General features: G+C 41.5%; 2 protein-coding genes across 2 annotated transcripts in view; both read left to right on the forward strand.

Annotated features, from left to right (window-relative positions):
• LOC136858363 (putative protein kinase C delta type homolog) overlaps positions 1–21831 on the forward strand; it is a 394811-nt gene that overhangs the window by 369731 nt on the left and 3249 nt on the right. The gene's annotated exons all lie outside the window — the stretch shown is intronic.
• The window catches only part of LOC136858139 (uncharacterized), a 138189-nt gene continuing 119615 nt past the window's right edge, over positions 3258–21831 (forward strand). The window contains exon 1 of the mRNA XM_067137464.2: positions 3258–9351. Within this exon, the coding sequence (XP_066993565.2) occupies positions 3834–9351 (5518 nt within the window). The 5' untranslated portion in view covers positions 3258–3833. The remainder of the gene's footprint in view (positions 9352–21831) is intronic.

Below are 21831 nucleotides of genomic sequence, written 5' to 3' on the forward strand. Positions count from 1 at the left end.
TCCCCGCACTAAAAACCATACGCCATTTAATTTCATTATTATTATTATTATTATTATTATTATTATTATTATTTCCGCGTCTGTGGTGTAGTGGTTAGTGTGATTAGCTGCCACCCCCGGAGGCCCGGGTTCGATTCCCGGCTCGGCCACGAAATTTGAAAAGTGGTACGAGGGCTGAAACGGTGTCCACTCAGCCTCGGGAGGTCAACAGAGTAGTGGGGGTTCGATTCCCACCTCAGCCATCCTCGAAATGGTTTTCCGTGGTTTCCCACTTCTCCTCCAGGCAAATGCCGAGATGGTACCTAACTTAAGGCCACGGTCGCTTCCTTCCTCTTCCATGCCTATCCCTTCCATACTTCCTAACCCCCCCCTACATGGCCCCTATGCGGCCGCCTGGGCGAGGTACTTGTCCTCCTTCCCAGTTGTATCCCCATGCCCAAAGTCTCACGGTCCAGGACACTGCCCTCGAGATGGTAGAGGTGGGATCCCTCGCTGAGTCTGAGAGAGAAACCAACCCTGGAGGGTAAACAGATTAAGAAAAGAAATATTATTATTATTATTATTATTATTATTATTATTATTATTATTATTATACCCTAATTATTTAGCCTATTATGATATTTTTAATGTCGAGCTGAGTGGTTCACAAGGTAAAGTGATAGCCTTCTGAGCCGAAGTTGGAGGATTCAATCCCAGCTCAGGCCGGTGGTATTTAAAAGTGCTCAATAAACGCCAGCCTCGCGATGGTATACTAGCACGCTAAAGAACTCTTGCAAACAAATTTCCGCCCTCTGTACAGTACATTTCCGGAAAACAAAAAAGTAGTTGGACATAAAATTATTATTATTATTATTATTATTATTATTATTATTATTATTATTATTATTATTATTATTATTATTATTATCGTCATCATCATTCACCTTCGTAACATAATGGTTATCGCTATTTGTTGCCGGTGCTGGCAGGAACTTAAGATTGACAGGAATAAACGCTTATTGAATTCAAGATCTTACGTTTAGTCGGAATTCTAAAATGTTATTGAGGATCTCATTTCCCCAGTGCATTCACTTTGCGGAACCTTTCTAATATTTATCGACGTTACGCTTTTCTTTGTTATCTGTTATATAATAACCGCTGGTGGTTTTGATCGCTAAGGTGTCAAGTCTATTTGATCTGACTCCGTGGGTAGCCGGTTCGTGTCCCGTTGGTGGAAAAAAAGTCATCATCAGAATGTTGGCCGGCAATGTAGGAGGGGTGGTGGTATCCAATTTCTAATCACTAGATTGTGTGCCAAAAACGTAGATTAAATTCCAAACCTCTAATCAGTGTTCAGATGGAGCGAGAGCATCATCTCACACCTAGAGTGCAGGTCACCCATGGGGGTCAAATAGAAAGAACTGCACCGGACGAGCAACAGAACAATATATCCTCGCACACTCCCGGAACTAAAAGCCGTACGCTAAATAAATAAATAAATAAATAAATAAATAAATAAATAAATAAATAAATAAATAAATAAATAAATAAATAAATAAATCTGAAACTTGTACATTTAGCGCAGTAACTTCAGTATATATTATCAGTTCACTCATACATTTCAATTGCCTGCCTTCTCAGTGACAGTATTTACGAAGGTTTAGGCCTATAAGTAGAGCTCAGGTTTCTATGATAATAGGCCATATTTTTTCATCTCTGTCTTTTTATCTTTTTTTTTTACAAACTTGAGTTATGTTAAACACATTATTTTTTCTAGCTTTTGTGAACAACGCGGCAAATTTTTTGCTCGTTTTATACATACGTAATTTATCATTCAGTCATATAATAATAATAATAATAATAATAATAATAATAATAATAATAATAATAATAATAATAATAATAATAAGCAAAGCAGTTACCTCCGTACAGGCCATGAAGGCCCTTGGAGGAGTAAAAGGTAAAGGCTTCCACCATTGTTAACCTCGGCACGTGATGGGGTAGAGTGGTTAGCTCTACGTCCGGCCGCCTTTGCCCCCAGGAATTAACCTGGTACTCATTTTTGGTTTAGGCTGAGTGAACCTCAGGGCCATATGCACCTCCGGAAGTGGAAATCTCGTTTCTTAAATTTTACGACGACTTCCTGACGGGGACTCAAACCCACGTCCTTCCGGGCGAACCGAGCACGCCTTTACCGCCTCGGCCAATAATAATAATAATAATAATAATAATAATAATAATAATAATAATAATAATAATAATAATAATAATACCAAGCTCGATAGCTGCAGTCGGTTAAGTGCGGCCAGTATCCAGTATTCAGTATTTGGTAGATAGCGGGTTCGAACCCCATTGTCTGCAGCCCTGAAGATGGTTTTGCTTGGTTTCCCATTTTCACACCAGGCAAGCTGTACCTTAATTAAGGCCACGGCCGTTTCCTTCCCACTCCTAGCCCTTTCCTGTCCCATCGTCGCCATAAGACCTATCTGAGTCGGTGCGACGTAAAACAACTAATAATAATAATAATAATAATAATAATAATAATAATAATAATAATAATAATATTGTAGGTTTTACGGCCACTAATTTCGTTTACGGTTGTCGGAGACGCCGTGTGCCGGAATTGTATCCCCACATGAGTTACATTTCGTGTCGGTAAATCTATCAGCACGAGGCTGACGTATTTGAGCCCCTTCAGATACCAACAATCTGTGAAAGCCAACGCTCTAACGTCAGAGTCTTTCAAGCAAAGTAATCTTGCAGTTTTACGTGTCAGTTAATATCGTGTTAATAGCCACGCGACTTCCAGTCACGTGAAAACCGAACCACACGAACTTGATTTTTCATTTCAAAAATCCTATATTTATTGGCCGAGATTCGAACCACGGCCGTCTGTTTGGGGATGCCAGTGACAATGCCACTCGGCTGAATCATTCATCCCGGCATTATTATTATTATTATTATTATTATTATTATTATTATTATTATTATTATTATTATTATTATTATCATTATTACATTAAAGTTAAGTACATGTTTTGTTAGCAGTACCGGTAGTCAGATTTCGAGATGTCAACAAGATATGAGGGTCGTATCTCCTCTGCAGTTTATGTCTACGCACCACAATAGAGTGATGGTTAGAAGAGTAATGATGGAGAAAGGTTGTAAGTCATCTCTTTCTCTCCCTTACGAAAGCGGTCGGTCCGGTATATTTAGCGCTCTGGGTCTCGTACAATAGCGAGCTGGTCGGCAGTCCGCCAGTCAGTGAGTGGCGAGTGTTCAAGAAGGAAGAAGAGCCTGCGGCTCCTTTCAGCCGAGTGATACCTGCTCGTGTGATCCATGTGTGTAGCTCAAGTGTACAGTGTCTGTGTTCAACATGCTTCTTGACTCAGTGGTGCCACACTTCATCGTATACTACTCCTCAGTGCTACTGGAGAAGTACACCAAACAAAAGAACTATACGTGACAAAGTTAATATGATGGTGGGAGTTGTGTGTGGTGTGTGACTGCCTCGGCCATGAGTGCTACAAGGGTGTGTGTGATTTTTCCAGCGTAATCATAGCTTATTCTGTGATCAATTTAATCGGTTCATTGAAACAATTCTGTTTGTGTCATCCTTAATTTTTAATTCAAGAAGAATCTCTCGTGCATGTTATCGTGCATATTTTTTTAACTCTCCGTTCATTATTTATAAAATATACAGACTTCGTGAACTACTGCCGCAAGATTAGTTCTATTATCGAAATCTTTTACTAGTTTATAAATATATTACCTCGAACGTTGCTCCATTTGGTTTAAAGACACTTCTGTTCGTGTAAGACATTTTCTGACTCGTCGTATCCTAAACCTTCAAGATGCCGCTCTATAACGATATTAACCTGTACTATGGGTCATCCTCCCTCACTAACCCTCTTCCATCATCCTCTTACTACAGTCCTTTTGGGCTCCCATCCCGCTCGGTGTACTCTGGTGGAACGTTAGGTCTAATGCCGACACCTCGCCTTCTCCCCTCGCGAGCGGGTTATTCCCCACTTCTCCCAACCATCTCGGAAACGTCGTCATTTACTTCGCTACCTCGCCGCCCTTTAACACCACTGTCGAGAATCGGGTCTCCGCGAATCACTTCCTCTTATCTACCTCCGAAGCCCATCAGGATAGACACAGCGGATATCGACGTATCGACACCTCGCACTCCACGTGTCGACCGAGAGAGAAGTCGAGAACAAGAAGGTCAGGAATTCAGTCGTCAAGGTACTATCAAGAGAGGCCGCACCGTTGTTCGTTTACATACCAAGAAACCGAAAGATAATCCTGCATTGCAAAGGCGCAAACAAACTCCTGGTGAGAGACTGATGGAAAAATTCCTTATAAAAGATAAGATAGCGGAGGCTGCGAAGGAAGAACGTCAAAGAAAACTAGATGAACAAGAACGACTTGAACGTTTGCAGGCTGAGGCGCTGAAAACTGCTGAACAACCACTAGTACCTCCGCAACCACCAAGTGAAGACCATTCATCTATCATACTGACTGAGAATGCAGCTCTCGATATTCTACTTTCTACTCAAGAGGAGGTAGATTCACATTTAGTCGAGACAGCGCGAACTGAAGAGAAAAAGGAGACCAGAAATAGAACTATGAGGCTGGGCAAGAAGACGAAAAAGCGCGATTTAATTAGACAGACATCGGAACCTTCTGAAACCATATGGATGATGGAAGATGAATCAGGCACGGAGAAAAGCCCTCTCCAGAGACGAAATACAGTCAAGAAATTACGGAGGAACTCGCAAGATATCTCAGACTCGGAAACTATATCCTGTCCAAATTCCAGACGTTCGTCCTTAGACGTAGATGCTCCTCCGATTGTAGCAGAAGAAGAGGAATTGAAGCTAGCGAAGAATATTACAGTGAAACGGAAAAGGGGTGATAAACAGAAGATTGTGGCCGATATTTCTGTAGACAATTCAATATCAGCGGCTCCATTATTGAAGTCTCCGGTTAAGTTTATAGTAGATGATATTCAGGTGGAGGAATCTCCGGCCTCACCCAGGACTCTTGCGAAGAAATTTAGGTATGAGGTAACCGTACAAGAATTGGATGAGAGTCCAAGTAGAAATTCTGGCAAAGAAAACAGAGTCTCAGGAGATAAGAAGCTCAAGAAGAAGGCAAAAGGAGTTCAAAGTAAGCAACAAGCATCTAAAACATCAAAAATAGCCGACGAAAAATTAAAGAAATCTCCACTGAAGTCGGAAATGTTACAAGAAGAGAGTATTAAAGACTGTAAACCTAATGTTACTTCGAAATCATTCCAAAGTTTGCATAAGAGCATACATGAGAACCAGACAAGTGTGTTACAAAAGACAAGCGATTCCCACGTGGATAGTAAACAGCAGTCACTACTGAAAGATAAAACTGTTAATTTAGAACTTATTGTGGAAGGGAAAGTAGAAAATCGTAAGCCACTAGTATCAAATAAACAGAAGGAGAGTAAACTAGAAGCTGGTGTTGAGAGAGATGAGGGTTATGTTTCTAAACGAAGAAGATCTGACCCAAAGATTGCAAAAGTAAAAGACAAAGAGGTACAAAGTGGGGTGTTTATTGCAGAGAAAAAGAAGTCTCCAATCATGACTAAGATTATCCCAAAGCTGGAAGACATTAAGACTGGCAAACGTGTGATCGAGAAGAGGCCTGAAGAGAAGAAGAAAGGTCCGAAGCGTCAAGGAGATCCGGCCATTTCACTAGAACCAGAAGAAACACCAACACCTACGGACACAGGGGTGAACTTTTGGGCGTTCCTTAATAGCCTTGATGATGAGTACAAACCTGTCACTTTAAAAAAGGCCCTGTCGCTCGACATAGTAAGTGCGTCCGATGTATCTCAGAACGAACAAAGTGCAGGTCCTTCTCCTCCTTGTGAAAGTTCTTTTAGAAAGGACGTTAAGACTGAAGAACCAATTCAAAAATCAACATTGGTGAAGAACGAATCAGGAAAGGCTCCAGTTAATGATAAGAAATCTATGGTCAAGACTTCGGAAGAGAAACCAGTTCCCAAATGGAAGGTAGCAAAACGCAATACAAACACAGCGACTGAGGTTCCAATGAAGATTGAGACAAATATACCTAAAACAATGGAGACGATACTCTCTAAAAAAGAAGACATTAAAAATAATATTGTTTCAATCTCTGAAGAAAGTAAGCAACAGAAGTCGAAAGTGCCGATAAAAGAGAGACATACAACTCAGAATCTGTCGGAAAGTAACACAAATACACAGTGTTTGGAATCGAAGGTGAATACAAACGATGCCATAACAATAACAAAGGAAGCTATTAATGAACTTGCTAGTGTTGCCGTTTCTGTGACAGATTCTAAAGATACAATTTCAATCAATGAAGATAAATTGTCAAAACAAGTAGCTCAACCATCCATTGATAATTTAGAATCTAAATTAACAACTTGCATAGAAAATAAAAAGACAGACGTTTCTTTAGATTCGCCGAAGTTAGGTGAAAAGCCTGTTCAAAAATGGAAAACGGGAAAAATGTTAGAGTCTCCTAAGAAGGTGTTATTGAAAGACAAAAATTCTAATAGTGCTAATATTACTGCAAAACCACTGTCTCCACTAAAAAAAGATGAAGCAGCTGTCAAAATACAACATAATACTCCTAAAGATGAAACTTTATCAAATAAAGAGGAACAGGACAATATCTCACTAGAAACCAAATCACTATCAAATGAAGAACCATCTGGAAGCCACGGCCTGCAGTGGAAAATGACTAAAATGACGGACGCTATAGATCAAGCTTCCGATCTAAGTTCAAATACTTCTCTTGCAGAGTTTAAAACATCGATGGATATTGTAAAGGACCATCCAGAGGAGGTTTCAGTAATCAACAAGTCTGCAGGTGATAAGACTATTGGTAAGACAGATAAAGTTCTACCACTGTCACCGAAACAAGTACCAGAAACTCCCGGTAATAAGACTGTACCTAAATGGAAATTGAATAAAACTACAGAACTACAGAAGAAAGTAAATGTTGGTGAGAAAACCAAGAAACTGAAACCACAAACCTCTGATCAAACGAAGTCTGAAACACCTGCTAGTGCTATTTCTGATGATGATTTTTGGGGAGCAATTACTGGTACCGCTACAATCGATGAACATCAACCAGCTGCTGCACTCTCTACTCCTCTTACAGAAATAGCGAAACTGCCAGAAACAAAGGAAGAACATTCACCAGTTAAAGAACAAGAACCCCAAAAAGTTATGGAGAAGCGCGTTCCGAAGTTGAAGGTAGGAAAGTCTTCAGAAACTCCAAATAAATGCACACCAAAAGAGAAACCGATTGCCCCTAAGAAACCATCTTCGGACACTGCTGATGTAAGCCTGCTGGCAGATAAAAGTAAATCAAATCAACTTAGTCCTTCGGTGATAACTGCAATTGCATCCAAGGAAAAGGATCAAGAAAATTATACTGAATCTCCAAAGACGCCGTCTACTCCAGCATTTCCCCAAACTAATAAGAAGCCAACAGAGACTGAAGCAGAAAAATGTGTTCCAAAGGGGAAAGCTGATAAAGTTACCGAATTGCCTAAGAAACCAATTCAGAAGGATAAATCTACAACCGATACCGTTTTATCAGTTGAAAAAACAACAGAAACAGCGCAAGATGAAGATTTCTGGGGCAAGATAACAGCAGAAGAAAGTCGTGAGAATAAGAAGCCAGAAACGGCTTCTATAGCAATACCAGGTTCTCCTAGATCACCCTTTGAATCATCTCCTACGTCTAAAGATGTGAAAATATTGGAATCCGTTCAACAAGATGAGAAGCGCATTCCCAAGTGGAAGATAGGGAAGTTTTCAGAAACTCCAAAGAAACCCGTATCAAAAGAGAAAGCGATTGACACTAAGACACCATCTCCGGACTCTAAGTCGACTGTTGATGTACGTCTACTAGACGATAAATGTAATTTGACAATTCCACCTGTAGTAGTAATGGAAAAAGAGCCTCCATCTGATAAGGACCAAAAGGTATCCGAAGGAGTGGCAGAACATGTGGACGTCAAGGACAGGAATGAAAAAGAAAAGTTTGTCAAAGTGAAGAAAGTTGCAAAACGTACGGAGACGGAGGAAAGTATGTCATCATCCCCTGTTGCAAAACGTACCTCAGCACTTGGGGTGGTAGGCGACAAAATAGCTGAATTTAAGGATACAACTATACCGGTAGATTCCATAAGCGAATCTAAACTTACAGAAAGATCTACTGAAGCAAATGAAGCTATTTCCCAGCCATCTCCAATCTCAAAACCAGAAACTCCTCATCCTAAGCCTATACCAAAGGTAAAGTTTGTAAAACCTCCTGAATCACCAAAGAAACCATTGCTGAAAGGAGAAGTTTGTACGGAAGCAGAAAATAATTCTCCACATGGGGAAAGTAACATTAAAGATGTGAAAGTTAAGAAGTCTGAAACTTCTACTGAGCTGTCTACCGTACTAAATAACGATAAAAACGCGCCTACAAGCAAGTTACAGAACACAGAGAAAGAAACAATCAAAACTGATCCGTCATCAGCAAACTCTAAATTTACTTTAGCTTCTCCAAAACCATCATCCACACCTATTACATTACTACCTGAAACTTTACAGCCTGTAGAAGCTGAAGTGGCTAGTGATACGAAAGACGTTCAGAAGAAGACTGCAGAAGGAAAGCCTGCTCCTACGAAGAAAGTGGTTGCAGCTAAGAAACCTAAACAGGACAAACAGGCAGGCAAGATTCCTGACAAGACAATTGAAAAGAAGCAAGGAGAGGTCAATGTTTCTGAATCTACCACTCAGAAAGAGAAAGTTGAATCGTCGGAGCACACTGCAACAGTTCCAGAACTCGCACCAATCAAAGAGAAAGAAACAACAAAGGAATTTGCAGAGTCCGGTTCCAAAACAATGGGAGTTTCAAAGCGAATGGAGAAAGACAGCAATGACAAACCGAAACCTAAGGTTGTGAAAGTAAAGAAAGTTGCCAAAATTGATGAAAACTCTTCTTCAAAAACGGATTCTAAAGAAACGTCTACTTCTGGTGAAGATAAAAACAAACCAAATGTACTTCTCCCAGAAACCGATACTTCTTTGCAATTAAAGCAAGGAGTCGATATGAAGAGTAGTGATACTAGAAAACTACTTTCTCCTGGCAGTGAAGACAGTTCTTTAGGTAAAGGACAGGAGGTGGAAAAGAAGAACGGTTCTTTATCAGATACAGCAGTCGACAAGAAGGAGGAGGAGACAGATGAGGACGAGACTACAACCAACAGCGTGTCAACCCAAAGGGGCAGCACTTCGTCAGATGATTCCGGATTTGACAGCCTGCCCACTTCCATGCCCGGTAATCTAATATGTACTTAGGATGATATTTACTAACTGAGTGTATTGAGTTAGGAGTAACATTCCTGAGCAGTAATTGCCTGCCCGATAATCTCCATTATCTTTCTTTTTTTCGCTCGAAATGTTCTATTTTCGTACTAGGTTATTTATTGAATCATCATTCAATCAAATATGACATTCGTGTTAATCAGATTATTATTATTATTATTATTATTATTATTATTATTATTATTATTATTATTTCTTAACATTATATGCTATATTCGCATATTTACAGTCTGAAAAAGAATCCAGCCCACTTCGAGATAGGGAAATCACAATGTTGTTGATATCATTGTAAGCACCATGCAACTAGTCCATATGCATAATAGAGAGTGATGAGATATGCTTTATCCGATGTTTGCTTTTGGGCGAGCTCCCCAGTAGTTCGCAATGAGCGGGAAGAGAATGGTGTGGTGTACTGTCATATGTTCTGTTCCCTTACCTCGGCTATTGCTTTGTGTGCGCGCGCATCCCTCCTAACTGACCTTGCACAAGTGTTCGATGTCGCAGTCGTATTTAAGCTATTTCCAAGGGCGTGTGTTTTGTTATTTTCTTAATTCTGTAATTAGTCATAAAGTCTTTTCTTTTTCCGTTTTTTAAAAATTAGCTTTACGTTGCACCGACACAGATGGTCTTATGGCGACAAAGTCATAAATTCTCTTATGGCTCGTGCGTTTTTTATCGGCACAGTGTGTCTTTATGTACTGTATGAACCATATGTGTTGACTCAGTCATCCCAAAGGCGGTTTAAAGAAAGATTCCCGTTCCAAGTAGTTAAATAGTCCACAATCTTCGTAACACATATCTGGAAAATAGAAGTATACAGCCTAAGAAACCAGACAAGCAGCATTGGGTTTTTACCGAAGAAAACATAGATGACATTGGTCAGCGTTTGCAAAATTCTCCTACAAAATCACTTCATCCTCTTACGCAACATTTCATATGGATCTGCTCTAAGGGCTACTGAATTGTTACACTTAAACCCCTATAAAATAACTGTGGCGCATGCTCTTTGACCAGGCGAAAGAGTACATACATGTATATCTTGTAAATGGAGTCTGCGAAATGTATACAATGGACAAAATATTCTTCCCGGACGAGGCCTGGTTTCATCTCCATGGTTACGTGCGTATAACAAAACAGTCATTACTAGAGTGCTCTTAAACTTAACTTCGTACATGAAGTGCCCCTTCATGACACCAAAATCAGTGTATGAAGTGTATAACGAAAGAATAAAGAGACCTATTACTCTTTTGAGAATAAGGTCAATTCCGTTACTTATGTAAATACCATATTAACCTCTGTCTTTTTTTTAGAGATTTAACCGACAGGGAGAGTGATATTGCATCTTTTTCAATACGACTCTGCCACTGCTCACACTGCGAATAATTCGATGAGAGATATTCGCAAAATTGTTTCCACGGAATAGAATTATTAGTAGGGATTTTTGGTCCATCTCGTTCCCCCTATTTGTCCATCTACGATTGTCTCTGCGGTAAATAAAAAATACCGTGTACAGGACGAACCCGCACACAACATAATATTCGTCAGGAAATTGCCGAGATTCCTTAACATGAACGATCGCGAGTGATGAATAATTTCCTAACGAGATATCAAAAGTGTGTATAGAATAGAAATGGGCAGTTTAAACACCTCCTTTCGTAATTTGGTAAGTTATGAACTTCTTAAAAAAATGTTTGTGGTTACTGCTGTGTGGTTTACCTTCCCGCTGACCTCGACCCGTACGCAGCAAACGATCGCGCGCTCGCCTATTGCAAAAAAATATCGCGCACCGGAGAAAAGCATATTATTATGTTATATTATTATTATTATTATTATTATTATTATTATTATTATTATTATTATTATTATTATTATTTTGTTCCCTCTGTATTAGGTCCTAATGGAAAACCATTTACCTCTGAAAAGAAAAATCATCTATTGGTGACGGAAATTATTCAAAAAGTTGCCGTCGTCAGAGTTCAAAAAATTATTAAAGCATATTTTAACTTGTATTACGATGATCATTTGAAGAACCAGTCACTGAACTAATCACAGTTAATTCTATCTGAATGAGAAGCGAAGTCCTTCGATGTGATGGACCATTCAAACGATCAGATGTGAAATAACATTACTATATAAATGTGCCATTTTCGACGTTCTGTTTAACTCTACCGGATGGCAGGGAAAACAGTGCTCTATTAGCCAACCTGACTGAGAGGTGGTGGTGATTATTGTTTTAAGAGAAAGTATAGGTAAACTCATTACAACCTAACTTCTTGTTTTTTGTTGATTAAGCATCGATTGTGTCTCATAAAACATGTAACATACCGACACAGTATAACGTGGAGTGCCGAATGTACGTTATACTACCCTGTACAAATTCCATCTACCTCTACGCGATTTGAATTCGTGATCTTGTGATACGGTGGCCGCCATCCTACCGCTGATGCACATACCGAGTTAAGAATGTAAGTAATATCATATTAGAAAATATTATACAATTTACTTGAAATAAATAAAGGCCCTATTGTATTTTACAGAACATAATAAGTGGTGCTATATTGTTTCGCAGGTGGAAATTAATAGATCTGGATTCCGTTTTGCTGGATATTAGTAAACAAATTTAGGATACTATTACATACGACATTCTTTAAAACACCAAACGTTTCATTTGATTTTCCCAAATGGAAATTAGACACAATTGTTTTTCGACCAACTCCAATGTTATTACGCTTGCGAGGCCCAGGGAGTCTTTAATTTCCACGTCAGTCACAATTATTCCTTCTCTTCCGTCGATATCTTCATATTTCGATTGGACGGACCTGTTAAATGTTCACCTTCGATACACTCATTGCTCCTACCCACACCTCTACAACAAACACCAGCTTGTAATCGTCCGGCTCCATGGCTAAATGATTAGCGTGCTGGCCTTTTGGTCACAGGATTCCCGGGTTCGATTCCTACCTCTACTCAGTTGACCTCTCGAGGGTGAGTGAACCCGTTCCTGTCCCCGTACCACTTTTTAAATTTCGTGGCAGAGCCAAAAATCGAACCAGTGCCTCCGGGGGTGGCAGCTAATCACACTAACCACTACGCCACAGAGGCGGACTGATTATTAAAAACTACAGGAGTGAATGAATAAGCTCTGTGTCGTGGCCTTTTTTGATAGCTCAGAAGTTCGGGCTGCATATACAGCGTTATTCAGCCGCCCCTTCCATTGTAGTTTTATGCAACCCACGAATCTTCGTAGCGAGATTTTACGACCGGACGTCCTTGCACAGAGGGAGATATGAATGACGTGATATATGATAACAGGAAGGTAGAGGGTAGAACCTGGTGCAAAATATTACAGCTGAAATAATAAAAATAACATTGTATAACTGAAATTCACATCACATAAGTTCGGCTTCGTTGCATTTGTCCATCTCTTTATGTAATCAATCATTTCTTCTTCTCTATCTGTTTACCCTCCAGGGCAGTGTCCTGGAGCTTCGGACTCTGGGTCGGAGGATACAACTGGTGAGGATGACCAGTACCTCGCCCAGGTGGCCTCGCCTGCTATGCTGAACAGGAGCCTTGTGGGGGGGATGGGAAGATTGGAAGGGATAGACAAGGAAGAGGGAAGGAAGCGGCCGTGGCCTTAAGTTAGGTACCATCCCGGCATTTGCCTGGAGTAGAAGTGGGAAACCACGGAAAACCACTTCTAGGATGGCTGAGGTGGGAATCGAACCCACCTCTACTCAGTTGACCTCCCGAGGCTGAGTGGACCCCGCTCCAGCCCTCGTACCCCTTTTCAAATTTCGTGGCAGAGCCGGGAATCGAACCCGGGCCTCCGGGGGGTGGCAGCTAATCACGCTAACCACTACACCACAGAGGCGGACAATCAATCATTTACAGAGTGAAATAACGTTAAATGCTTTTGTAAAGGCGGCGGGGCGGCGCCCAAAATCCCTTCATGCACGAACCACCACTGCATCATACCACTGTCCATTGTCCATCTCACAACACTGTCTGGGTCCCCCGTGCAGTCGCTCACAATCCTGCAACTCATTTACTACTCTATACAGTATAACATCTTCTGCAAATAGCCTTGTCTGTTATTCCAGTCCTTTACTCATTCTCCACCGAGCTCGATAGCTGCAGTCGCTTAAGTGCGGCCAGTATCCAGTATTCGGGAGGTAGTAGATTCGAACCCCACTATCGGAAGCCCTGAAAATGGTTTTCCGAGGTTTCCCATTTTCACACCCGGCAAATGCTGGGGCTGTACCTTAACTAAGGCCACGTCCGCTTCCTTCCCACTCCTAGCCCTTTCCTGTCCCATCGTCGCCGTAAGACCTATCTGTGTCGGTGCGACGTAAAACAACTAGCAAAAATAATACTCATTCTCCCGGAAACCGTAAAGGTATTTAGTCGGACGTAAAGCCAAATGCATTGTGATTTACCTTTACTCATATTATTTGTCAGCACCTCTTCTACCATGCCGACCAGCAATATTCGATCAACGGGACTCGAAACTGCTAACCACGATGTCAGACAATGTAGACTTGCGCCTTAACGATCATGGCCAACAGGTCACCTGACTTCGACCTATAGAGAGGGATGTATTCACTAATGCGAGTTTCTATGGTGGTTGATAGTGTAGTTTGTTGTGTTTGAATTAAGAGGAATGTGTTGGGACAGACACCAAAACCCAATCTCCGAGTCAGAGGAATTAAACAGAGGTGATTAAAATCCTCGACCCGAATGGCAATCGAACACGGCACGCCGCTAAACTGGACACCGCGAACTGACCATTCAGTCGACTAACCGGACAATTAAAGCCTTCTAATATTGTAAAGAAGGGGCTGCCTGGTCGAGGCGGCAAAGGCGTGCTCGGTTCGCCCGGAAGGACGTGGGTTCGAATCCCCGTCAGAAAGTCGTAATATTTAAGAAATGAACCACTTCCGAAGGTGCATATGGCCCTGAGGTTCACTCAGCCTACACCAAAAATTAGTACCAGGTTAATTCCTGGTAGCAAAGGCGGCCGGGTGTAAAGCTAACCACTCTACCCCATCACGTGCCGAGGTTAACAATGGTGAAAGACTTTACCTTCCACTCTTCCAAGGGCCTTCATAGCCTGTACGGAGGTGACTTTGCTTTAATATTATAAAGAAATTGTCATGGAAATTATTTTATGGCAAATTAGTACTAGTTCAACCGTTTTAAAACCTGACTCGACATCGGGTTATACTGTATGTGCTCCATTAGAAGACGAGAAAGTCACATTTCAGTGACATAACTTTAAATACCCATCATACATGTGTATATTCCCCGTGGGTTTTATACACATACTCTTGACAGCTTCTTGTTCATCACATTATTTATCTTAAGTTCAAGTAAATAGAATGTTATTCCTGTAAACTGCTATTCTGTTTCTCTGCTTTTAAGACAAGGAAGACGGAAGGAAGTGGCCGAGGTCGTAAGTTAGGTACCTTCCCGGCAATTGCCTGGAGAAGAAGTGGGAAACCTCGTAAAACCTCTTCGGGGATGACTGAGGTAGGAATCGAACCCCCACTACTCAGTTGATCTCCAGAGAGTGAGTGGACCTCGTTGCAGCCCTCGTGCCACTTTAAGGGGCTTTTATGCTTGTGAATAATGAGCATTGACAACTGAAAGTTCATTTAGAACTGCGGGTTTACTGGAATTTTTTAAAAATAACTACATATAACAACAGACACGGATTGAAATCATATGAGTTGCATGTAATACTTGAACAAAAGGACTGAAAAACGTGATCGCCCTGAGGACTGGAACCCGCATCTCTGCTCTCGGGACAGGTTAATCGATTCTGCTAGGACGCTCAACATACGCAGGAGGAACATTCAAAGTTTGAGTAAAGCCGTTTCTGAGTTTCAAGGAGCTCTTTTTCTCTGGAATGTGTGAATTCGAAAACAGACCAATTACCAAAAATTGAATCTTTTGAAACAGTTGAAGGAATACTTTCTGAAATATTTATTCCTGTATATGTTATAATGTGTTTACTGCTCACTCTGCTGCTGAACACAGGAACTAGGTAATTTCATTGTTTATTATCCGCTTCCACAAAGTAACGATTACCACTATTAGCTGCCGTTCTCGGGGGGCCGGATTCGATTCCCGATTCTGCCAGATGTTAAAGAATAGCAAGAGAGCTGGTATGTGGTTAAAATTGTACATGCAGCTCCAGTGGGGTTGTGGCTGAAAAGAGCTGCACCACTTCAGGACGAGACACGAGTTTACTTTCATTTTATTTATTTTAAAGAAATAATTTATATGGGATGATGGTATTATTGGTGGAGGGGGGAGACACGATCGAAATGTGAACGTCGAGCGCCTGGATAATGTGATCAGCACTCGGCTGATGAATGTTACCCCCTACTTCATTGGCCTTGCGGTCAAGGGGCGCGCAGCTGTGAGCTTGCATCCGGGAGATTGTGGGTTCGAACCCCACTGTCGGCAGCACTGAAAATGGTTTTACGTGGTTTCCTATTTTCACACCAGACAAATGCTGGGGCTGGACCGTAATTAAGGCCCCGGTCGCTTCTTTCCCACTCCTCGGCCTTCCCTATCCCACTGTCGCCATAAGATTTCATTACTAACACTACAATCTCTAATGAGTTGTTTCTTTGCAACTTATGATTTATAAATGTCCAATTATTCTCATTTTATGATTGCTGGAATGTCACTCCGGCGTGTGGGTTTTTACCTGGACAACTCCCAAGTATGTGATGTATGGTATTCGCTATGGAGCGTTTAATGCAGGTGGAGATTCAAAGATCTCCAAATAGACTCTTGTGTCACTACATTTTTGAAATTACATCAGCAATATACAGTACATACTTTACACTACACTACACTACCCTGCAAGAAAACAGAAACTTCTCTTGTTGGTTGTTATAGGTTATTTATTGGCTTCTGTCCTGAGATGTATTGCCCTCTATGTGACGGAAAACTGAACTGGCAGGTAGCATTAGCTAAGTGTTCTCAAACTGCAATGTCCAAAATTCGGACAGCTTGAGGGAAAGTTTACTTTAAAGAGATCAAAGTCTAATAGTTATCGTAGTCCGTATGTACCATATACTCTGTCGGTTCAAAAGGCTATTATAATAGATTTAGACTACTGTGTGCTAAGGTAAGAAGTGGTAAGGGGCATGATAGTCGGAGTGACATCGTCAATGGCTACTAACGAAGGAGGACCGGGCGAGTGTGCCGTGCGCGTAGAGGCGCGCGGCTGTGAGCTTGCATCCGGGAGATAGTAGGTTCGAATCCCACTATCGGCAGCCCTGAAAATGGTTTTCCGTGGTTTCCCATTTTCACACCAGGCAAATGCTGGGGCTGTACCTTAATTAAGGCCACGGCTGCTTCCTTCCAACTCCTAGGCCTTTCCAATCCCATCGTCGCCATAAGACCTATCTGTGTCGGCGCGACGTAAAGCCCCTAGCAAAAAAAAAAAAAAAACTAACGAAGGAGGCCACGGTTTGAATACCGGCCAATGAAAGTGGGATTTTTAAAATTATAAGTCTTGTATTTGTGGTTCGGATTCCTCGTAAAACTGGAGGTCGCCTGGCTAAGATCTAGATATCGATAGCCACATAAAACTACAAGCCTGCTTCGCTTTACCGTGATGCAGGGTCGAGTAACAGTACGTTGCAGTAGGTTAGCGCCTAAGCGCGACTGAATGCCAGAGACCTGTGTAATTGGATTTCCCGAAACGTGAAAGAACCTTTTTCCTGAACCAACTCATGCTTGTCAAAATTGTCAGCTGTTTAAAGAGTGGCTATTGTTTCAACGGAGAAAACAACGTTAATCGCACCGAGCAAGCTGGCTGTGTGGATCTGACCATGTACTTGTTAGCTTGTATTCGAAAGATGGTGGTTTCCATCCCCATTATGAAGATGTTTTCCCGTGGCTTCCGATTTTCACAGCAGACAAATTCTGGGGCTGTAGCTTAATTAACATGACAGTCACTTCCCAGTGCAACTTTGTCCTTTCCCACCGTTCCTATAAGACCTGCCTGAATTGGTGTGACATAAAAAAATAGCGTTAATCGTAGAAGGAGCAAGTATTTCTACCATCTGAGAATGAAAAGATCGGCTAAAGAATGAGAATAGATATGAAGGGATTGAAAATGAAAAGTTCTGTAAGCTTGAAAGACGGCAAGGGTGGACCAATTGTATGGGGTAGGAAAGGTAAAGTGAGGAGTGTGGCCCAAGCGGAAGCAATGCTAGATTTGGTCGGGATCCTGTGATTATTACAGCACAATTATGAACCACTGAAGAAATTTAAGAATTCAGTATTTTTTTCTCGCCTTTTCCCAACTGTCTAGGGTTGGCATTAATGTGGATTAAGATCAGTTTTACGGTCGAATACCGACATCATTGCGTAATTCTGTGGCACTTGGAAATGTGATGTGTTTTATCTGGATGAAGATGTACATTAAGACGATCATACTAGAAGAATTAAATTCCTGTCTGGCCGGATATTCAATGCAGGGCCCTCTGAACCGAATGCGACTACATTTACCTTTCAGACAAGTAGCCGAGTCATTTTGAGAATGTAATACGTATTATTATTATTATTATTATTATTATTATTATTATTATTATTATTATTATTATTATTATTATTATTATTGCACCCAGATTCTATGTATTGTCGTTCTGTGAATATCACTTCTCAGAACCACCCATAACTCAGCACTTTTCGTATTATCACTACCATAAAGGAGGCAGAACTTTGTATTTTGCGTGTGTAGATTTCCTGTCCGAGAACATGTATAAATCTGGTGAGAGCAGATTATTATTTATTTTTTTACAAGTTGCTTTACGTCGCACTGACACAGATAGGTCTTATGGCGACGATGGAACAGGAAGGGGCTAGGAGTTGGAAGGAAGCGGCCGTGGCCTTAATTAAACCACGGAAAATCATCTTCAGGGCTGCCGACAGTGGGGTTCGAACCCACTATCTCCCGGATACTGAACACTAGCCGCACTTAAGCGATTGCAGCTACCGAGTTCGGTAAGAGAGAGTAGGATTGGGAAGGGAGTGATCTTGGTTTGTTAGATAAAGTAAAATTAAACTCGTGTCCTCGTCCCGAGGTGGTGCTGCTCTCTTCAAACACACCCTCAATGCACAATTTTAACAACTTATCGCCCCTCCTGGCATCCTTACTTCAATAGCAGCACCGGAAATCGAAGTGGAACCTCCGAGAATGGCAGTTAAAATCGCTGTTACTCTACGAAGGCATACACCTGTTAGACAGACCTACGATCCTGACATACATGTGAACGGGAAAACAACGGAACTTCACTTATCTGAGACTGAATGCATCTCATGACAGTTCCTAGAGACTAGCTTACTCCTTTCAAACATGAATTTTTCTCCAGGGGACGAAAATATATACTTTTACAAAATTTTGGCCCTCTGAGAGAATACGAAACGAGCTCCAGACTTAAAATTATTATTTTTTAGTTGTTATTTATGTATGTATTTATTTAATTTATTTATTTATTTATTTATTTATTTATTTATTTATTTATTTATTTATTTATTTATTTATTTATTTATTTATTTATTTATTTATTTATTTATTTATTTATTTGGCATAAGATGATCACGTACAAAGTATTATAAAACTGGCACTACCTTTCTTAAACCATTTGTGACAATATGTTACAAAGAAGGTAAATTAAATCCAAGATATGTCCATGTTTCATAGTGTTTATCTGCCGTCTTCCGAAGGCCGGGTTCGATTTTCCGTGCTGCCAGAAATTTAAGATTGGCTGGAAGAGCTGGTATGTAGTTAAAGAAAGTACATGCAGCTCAAACAACACACACACACACACACACACACACACACACACACACACACACACACACACACACACACACACACCTTGGAGGGGGGGGGGGTGCCTGGGAAGAGCTACACCACCTCAAGACGAGGACAAGAACTTACCTTCTTTATTTTTACTTAATCAGAAAATTGAGATCATTCACCCTATGCATGCTCAGCCAGGATTGCAAACTGTTGTAAATTTATTCTCTCACGTTCACCGACTCCTTCTAACGTAAGTGGTACCATAATACTGAAAGCAGAAGCTAGGAAGTCCACGACTGAGCGAGTTGACTACGTTGTTTGAGTCACGTAGTTGTCAGCTTGCAATGATGAGATAGTGGGTTTGAACCCCTCTGCCGGCAGCCTTGAAGAAGGTTTCCCGTGGTTTTCCATTTTTACACCAGGTTGTACGTTAATTAAAGCTACGGTCGCTTCCTTCTCAGTCCTAGTTCTTTCCTATCGCATCGCCATCAGACGATGTGTCGAGACGACGTAAAACAAACTGCAAAAAAGTTTCTACGAACACGTACAGTCACAAGAAAAAGAAGGCGTGAATGGTGTTGTATAAGTCCCTCACAGATACACTTTTCTCAGAAACAATCAGCGGTGTGCGGTGAACATATTCATTACCCCAGCTGCAAAAATGTATTTTGAATATAAACAATCGTAGCCCCACTACACTCTCTAAAGTCAACATTACCATTTTATAAGGCAGCATTTTTCGTGGAAAGGTCTACCCGAGAAAGATCTTACACGAAGATTTTCAACCACACGCTCGCACATACTTCCAAATTGATATTCACTGCAGTGATGACACCATCACAACTTAATCTATAACAGATTTTAAACAATGTAGCCTACGTACAATTTTATCCAGTGACGCTTCGTGAGGGGGTTCAGTGCACGCCACTGGAAACAATTGAATGCTTGTTGTGGGTACGTACGTGGAAGTGAATGATATAAATTAAATCTGGTAACATATTAAATATGTGGAACATGCAAACACATATTGTCATTATTTTCTGAGCGACTATGCAGCCTTACCAAAAGTTGTGAATTTGAAATAAAGCATTGCAAAAACTACGAAAGTATTTGTGCATTATTATGGGCAGAGTCCACTTCTATGGTATAGTGGTTAGTGTGATTAGCTGCCACCCCCGGAGGCCCGGGTTCTATTTCCGGCTCTGCCACGAAATTTGAAAAGTGGTACGAGGGCTGGAACTGGGTCCACTCAGCCTCGAGAGGTCAACTGAGTAGAAGTGAGTTCTATTCCCACCTCAGTCAACCTCGAAGTGGTTTTCCGTGATTTCCCATTTCTCCCCCAGGCAAATGCCGGGATGGTACCTAACCTAAGGCCACGACCGCTTCTTTCCCCCTTCCTTGTCTATCTCTTCCATTCTTCCCATCCCACCGCAAGGCCCCTGTTCAGTAGAGCAGGTGAGGCCACCTGGGAGAGGTACTGGTCATCCTCCCCAGTTGTATCCCCCGACCCAATGTCTCACGCTCCAGGACACTGCCCTTGAGGCGGTAGAGATTGGATCCCTCGCTGAGTCCGAGGGGAAACAGATTAAGAAATAAAGAAAGAAGAAGAAATAATGGACACGGGGTGTGAAAAAGTTAAATTTGTGGAAGTGCTAGAAAGTGAAACCACAAAACCCGGCATTGGTAACAATTTTACTGGCACGTACATCATAGCTCTCAACATGATACCTTATGTTATGTGGATACAGACAAGATTTACTCACAAAGCTTGCATCCTTACAGAACTTTACTGGTTACTGTACCGCACAAAATATACTACGTTCCTTGTGTTTTGGAAGCTTGTTCCGAGTTACCAATGCTTATCTATCTAAATCTGTTTACCCTCCAGGGTTGGCTTTTCCCTCGGACTCGGCGAGGGATCCCACCTCTACCGCCTCAAGGGCAGTGTCCTGGAGTTTCAGACTTTGGGTCGGGGATACAACTGGGGAAAATGACCAGTACCTCGCCCAGGCGGCCTCACCTGCTATGCTGAACAGGGGCCTTGTGGAGGGATGGGCAGATTGGAAGGGATAGACAAGGAAGAGAGAAGGAAGCGGCCGTGGCCTTAAGTGAGGTACCATCCCGGCATTTACCTGGAGGAGAAGTGGGAAACCACGGAAAACCACTTCCAGGATGGCTGAGGGAGGAATCGAACCCACTTCTACTCAGTTGACCTCCCGAGGCTGAGTGCACCCCGTTCCAGCCCTCGTACCACTTTTCAAATTTCGTGCCAGAGCCGGGAATCGAACCCGGACCTCCGAGGGTGGCAGCTAATCACGCTAACCACTACACCACAGAGGCGGACACCAATGCTTGTAAACAACCTAAATCATATTATGAGGTGTTCCGTTGGACACTCTTTCGAAAGTATCACCTCTGAATTATTATTATTATTATTATTATTATTATTATTATTATTATTATTATTATTATTATTTTTGCTATTTGCTTTACATCGCACCGACATAGATATGTCTTATGGCGACGATGGGATAGGAAAGGCCTAGAAATGGGAAGGAAGCGGCCGTGGCCTTAATTAAGGTACAGCCCCGGCATTTG

The sequence above is a fragment of the Anabrus simplex genome, chromosome 1 (genome assembly GCF_040414725.1).
Source record: "Anabrus simplex isolate iqAnaSimp1 chromosome 1, ASM4041472v1, whole genome shotgun sequence".
Classification (NCBI taxonomy): Eukaryota; Metazoa; Arthropoda; class Insecta; order Orthoptera; family Tettigoniidae; genus Anabrus; species Anabrus simplex.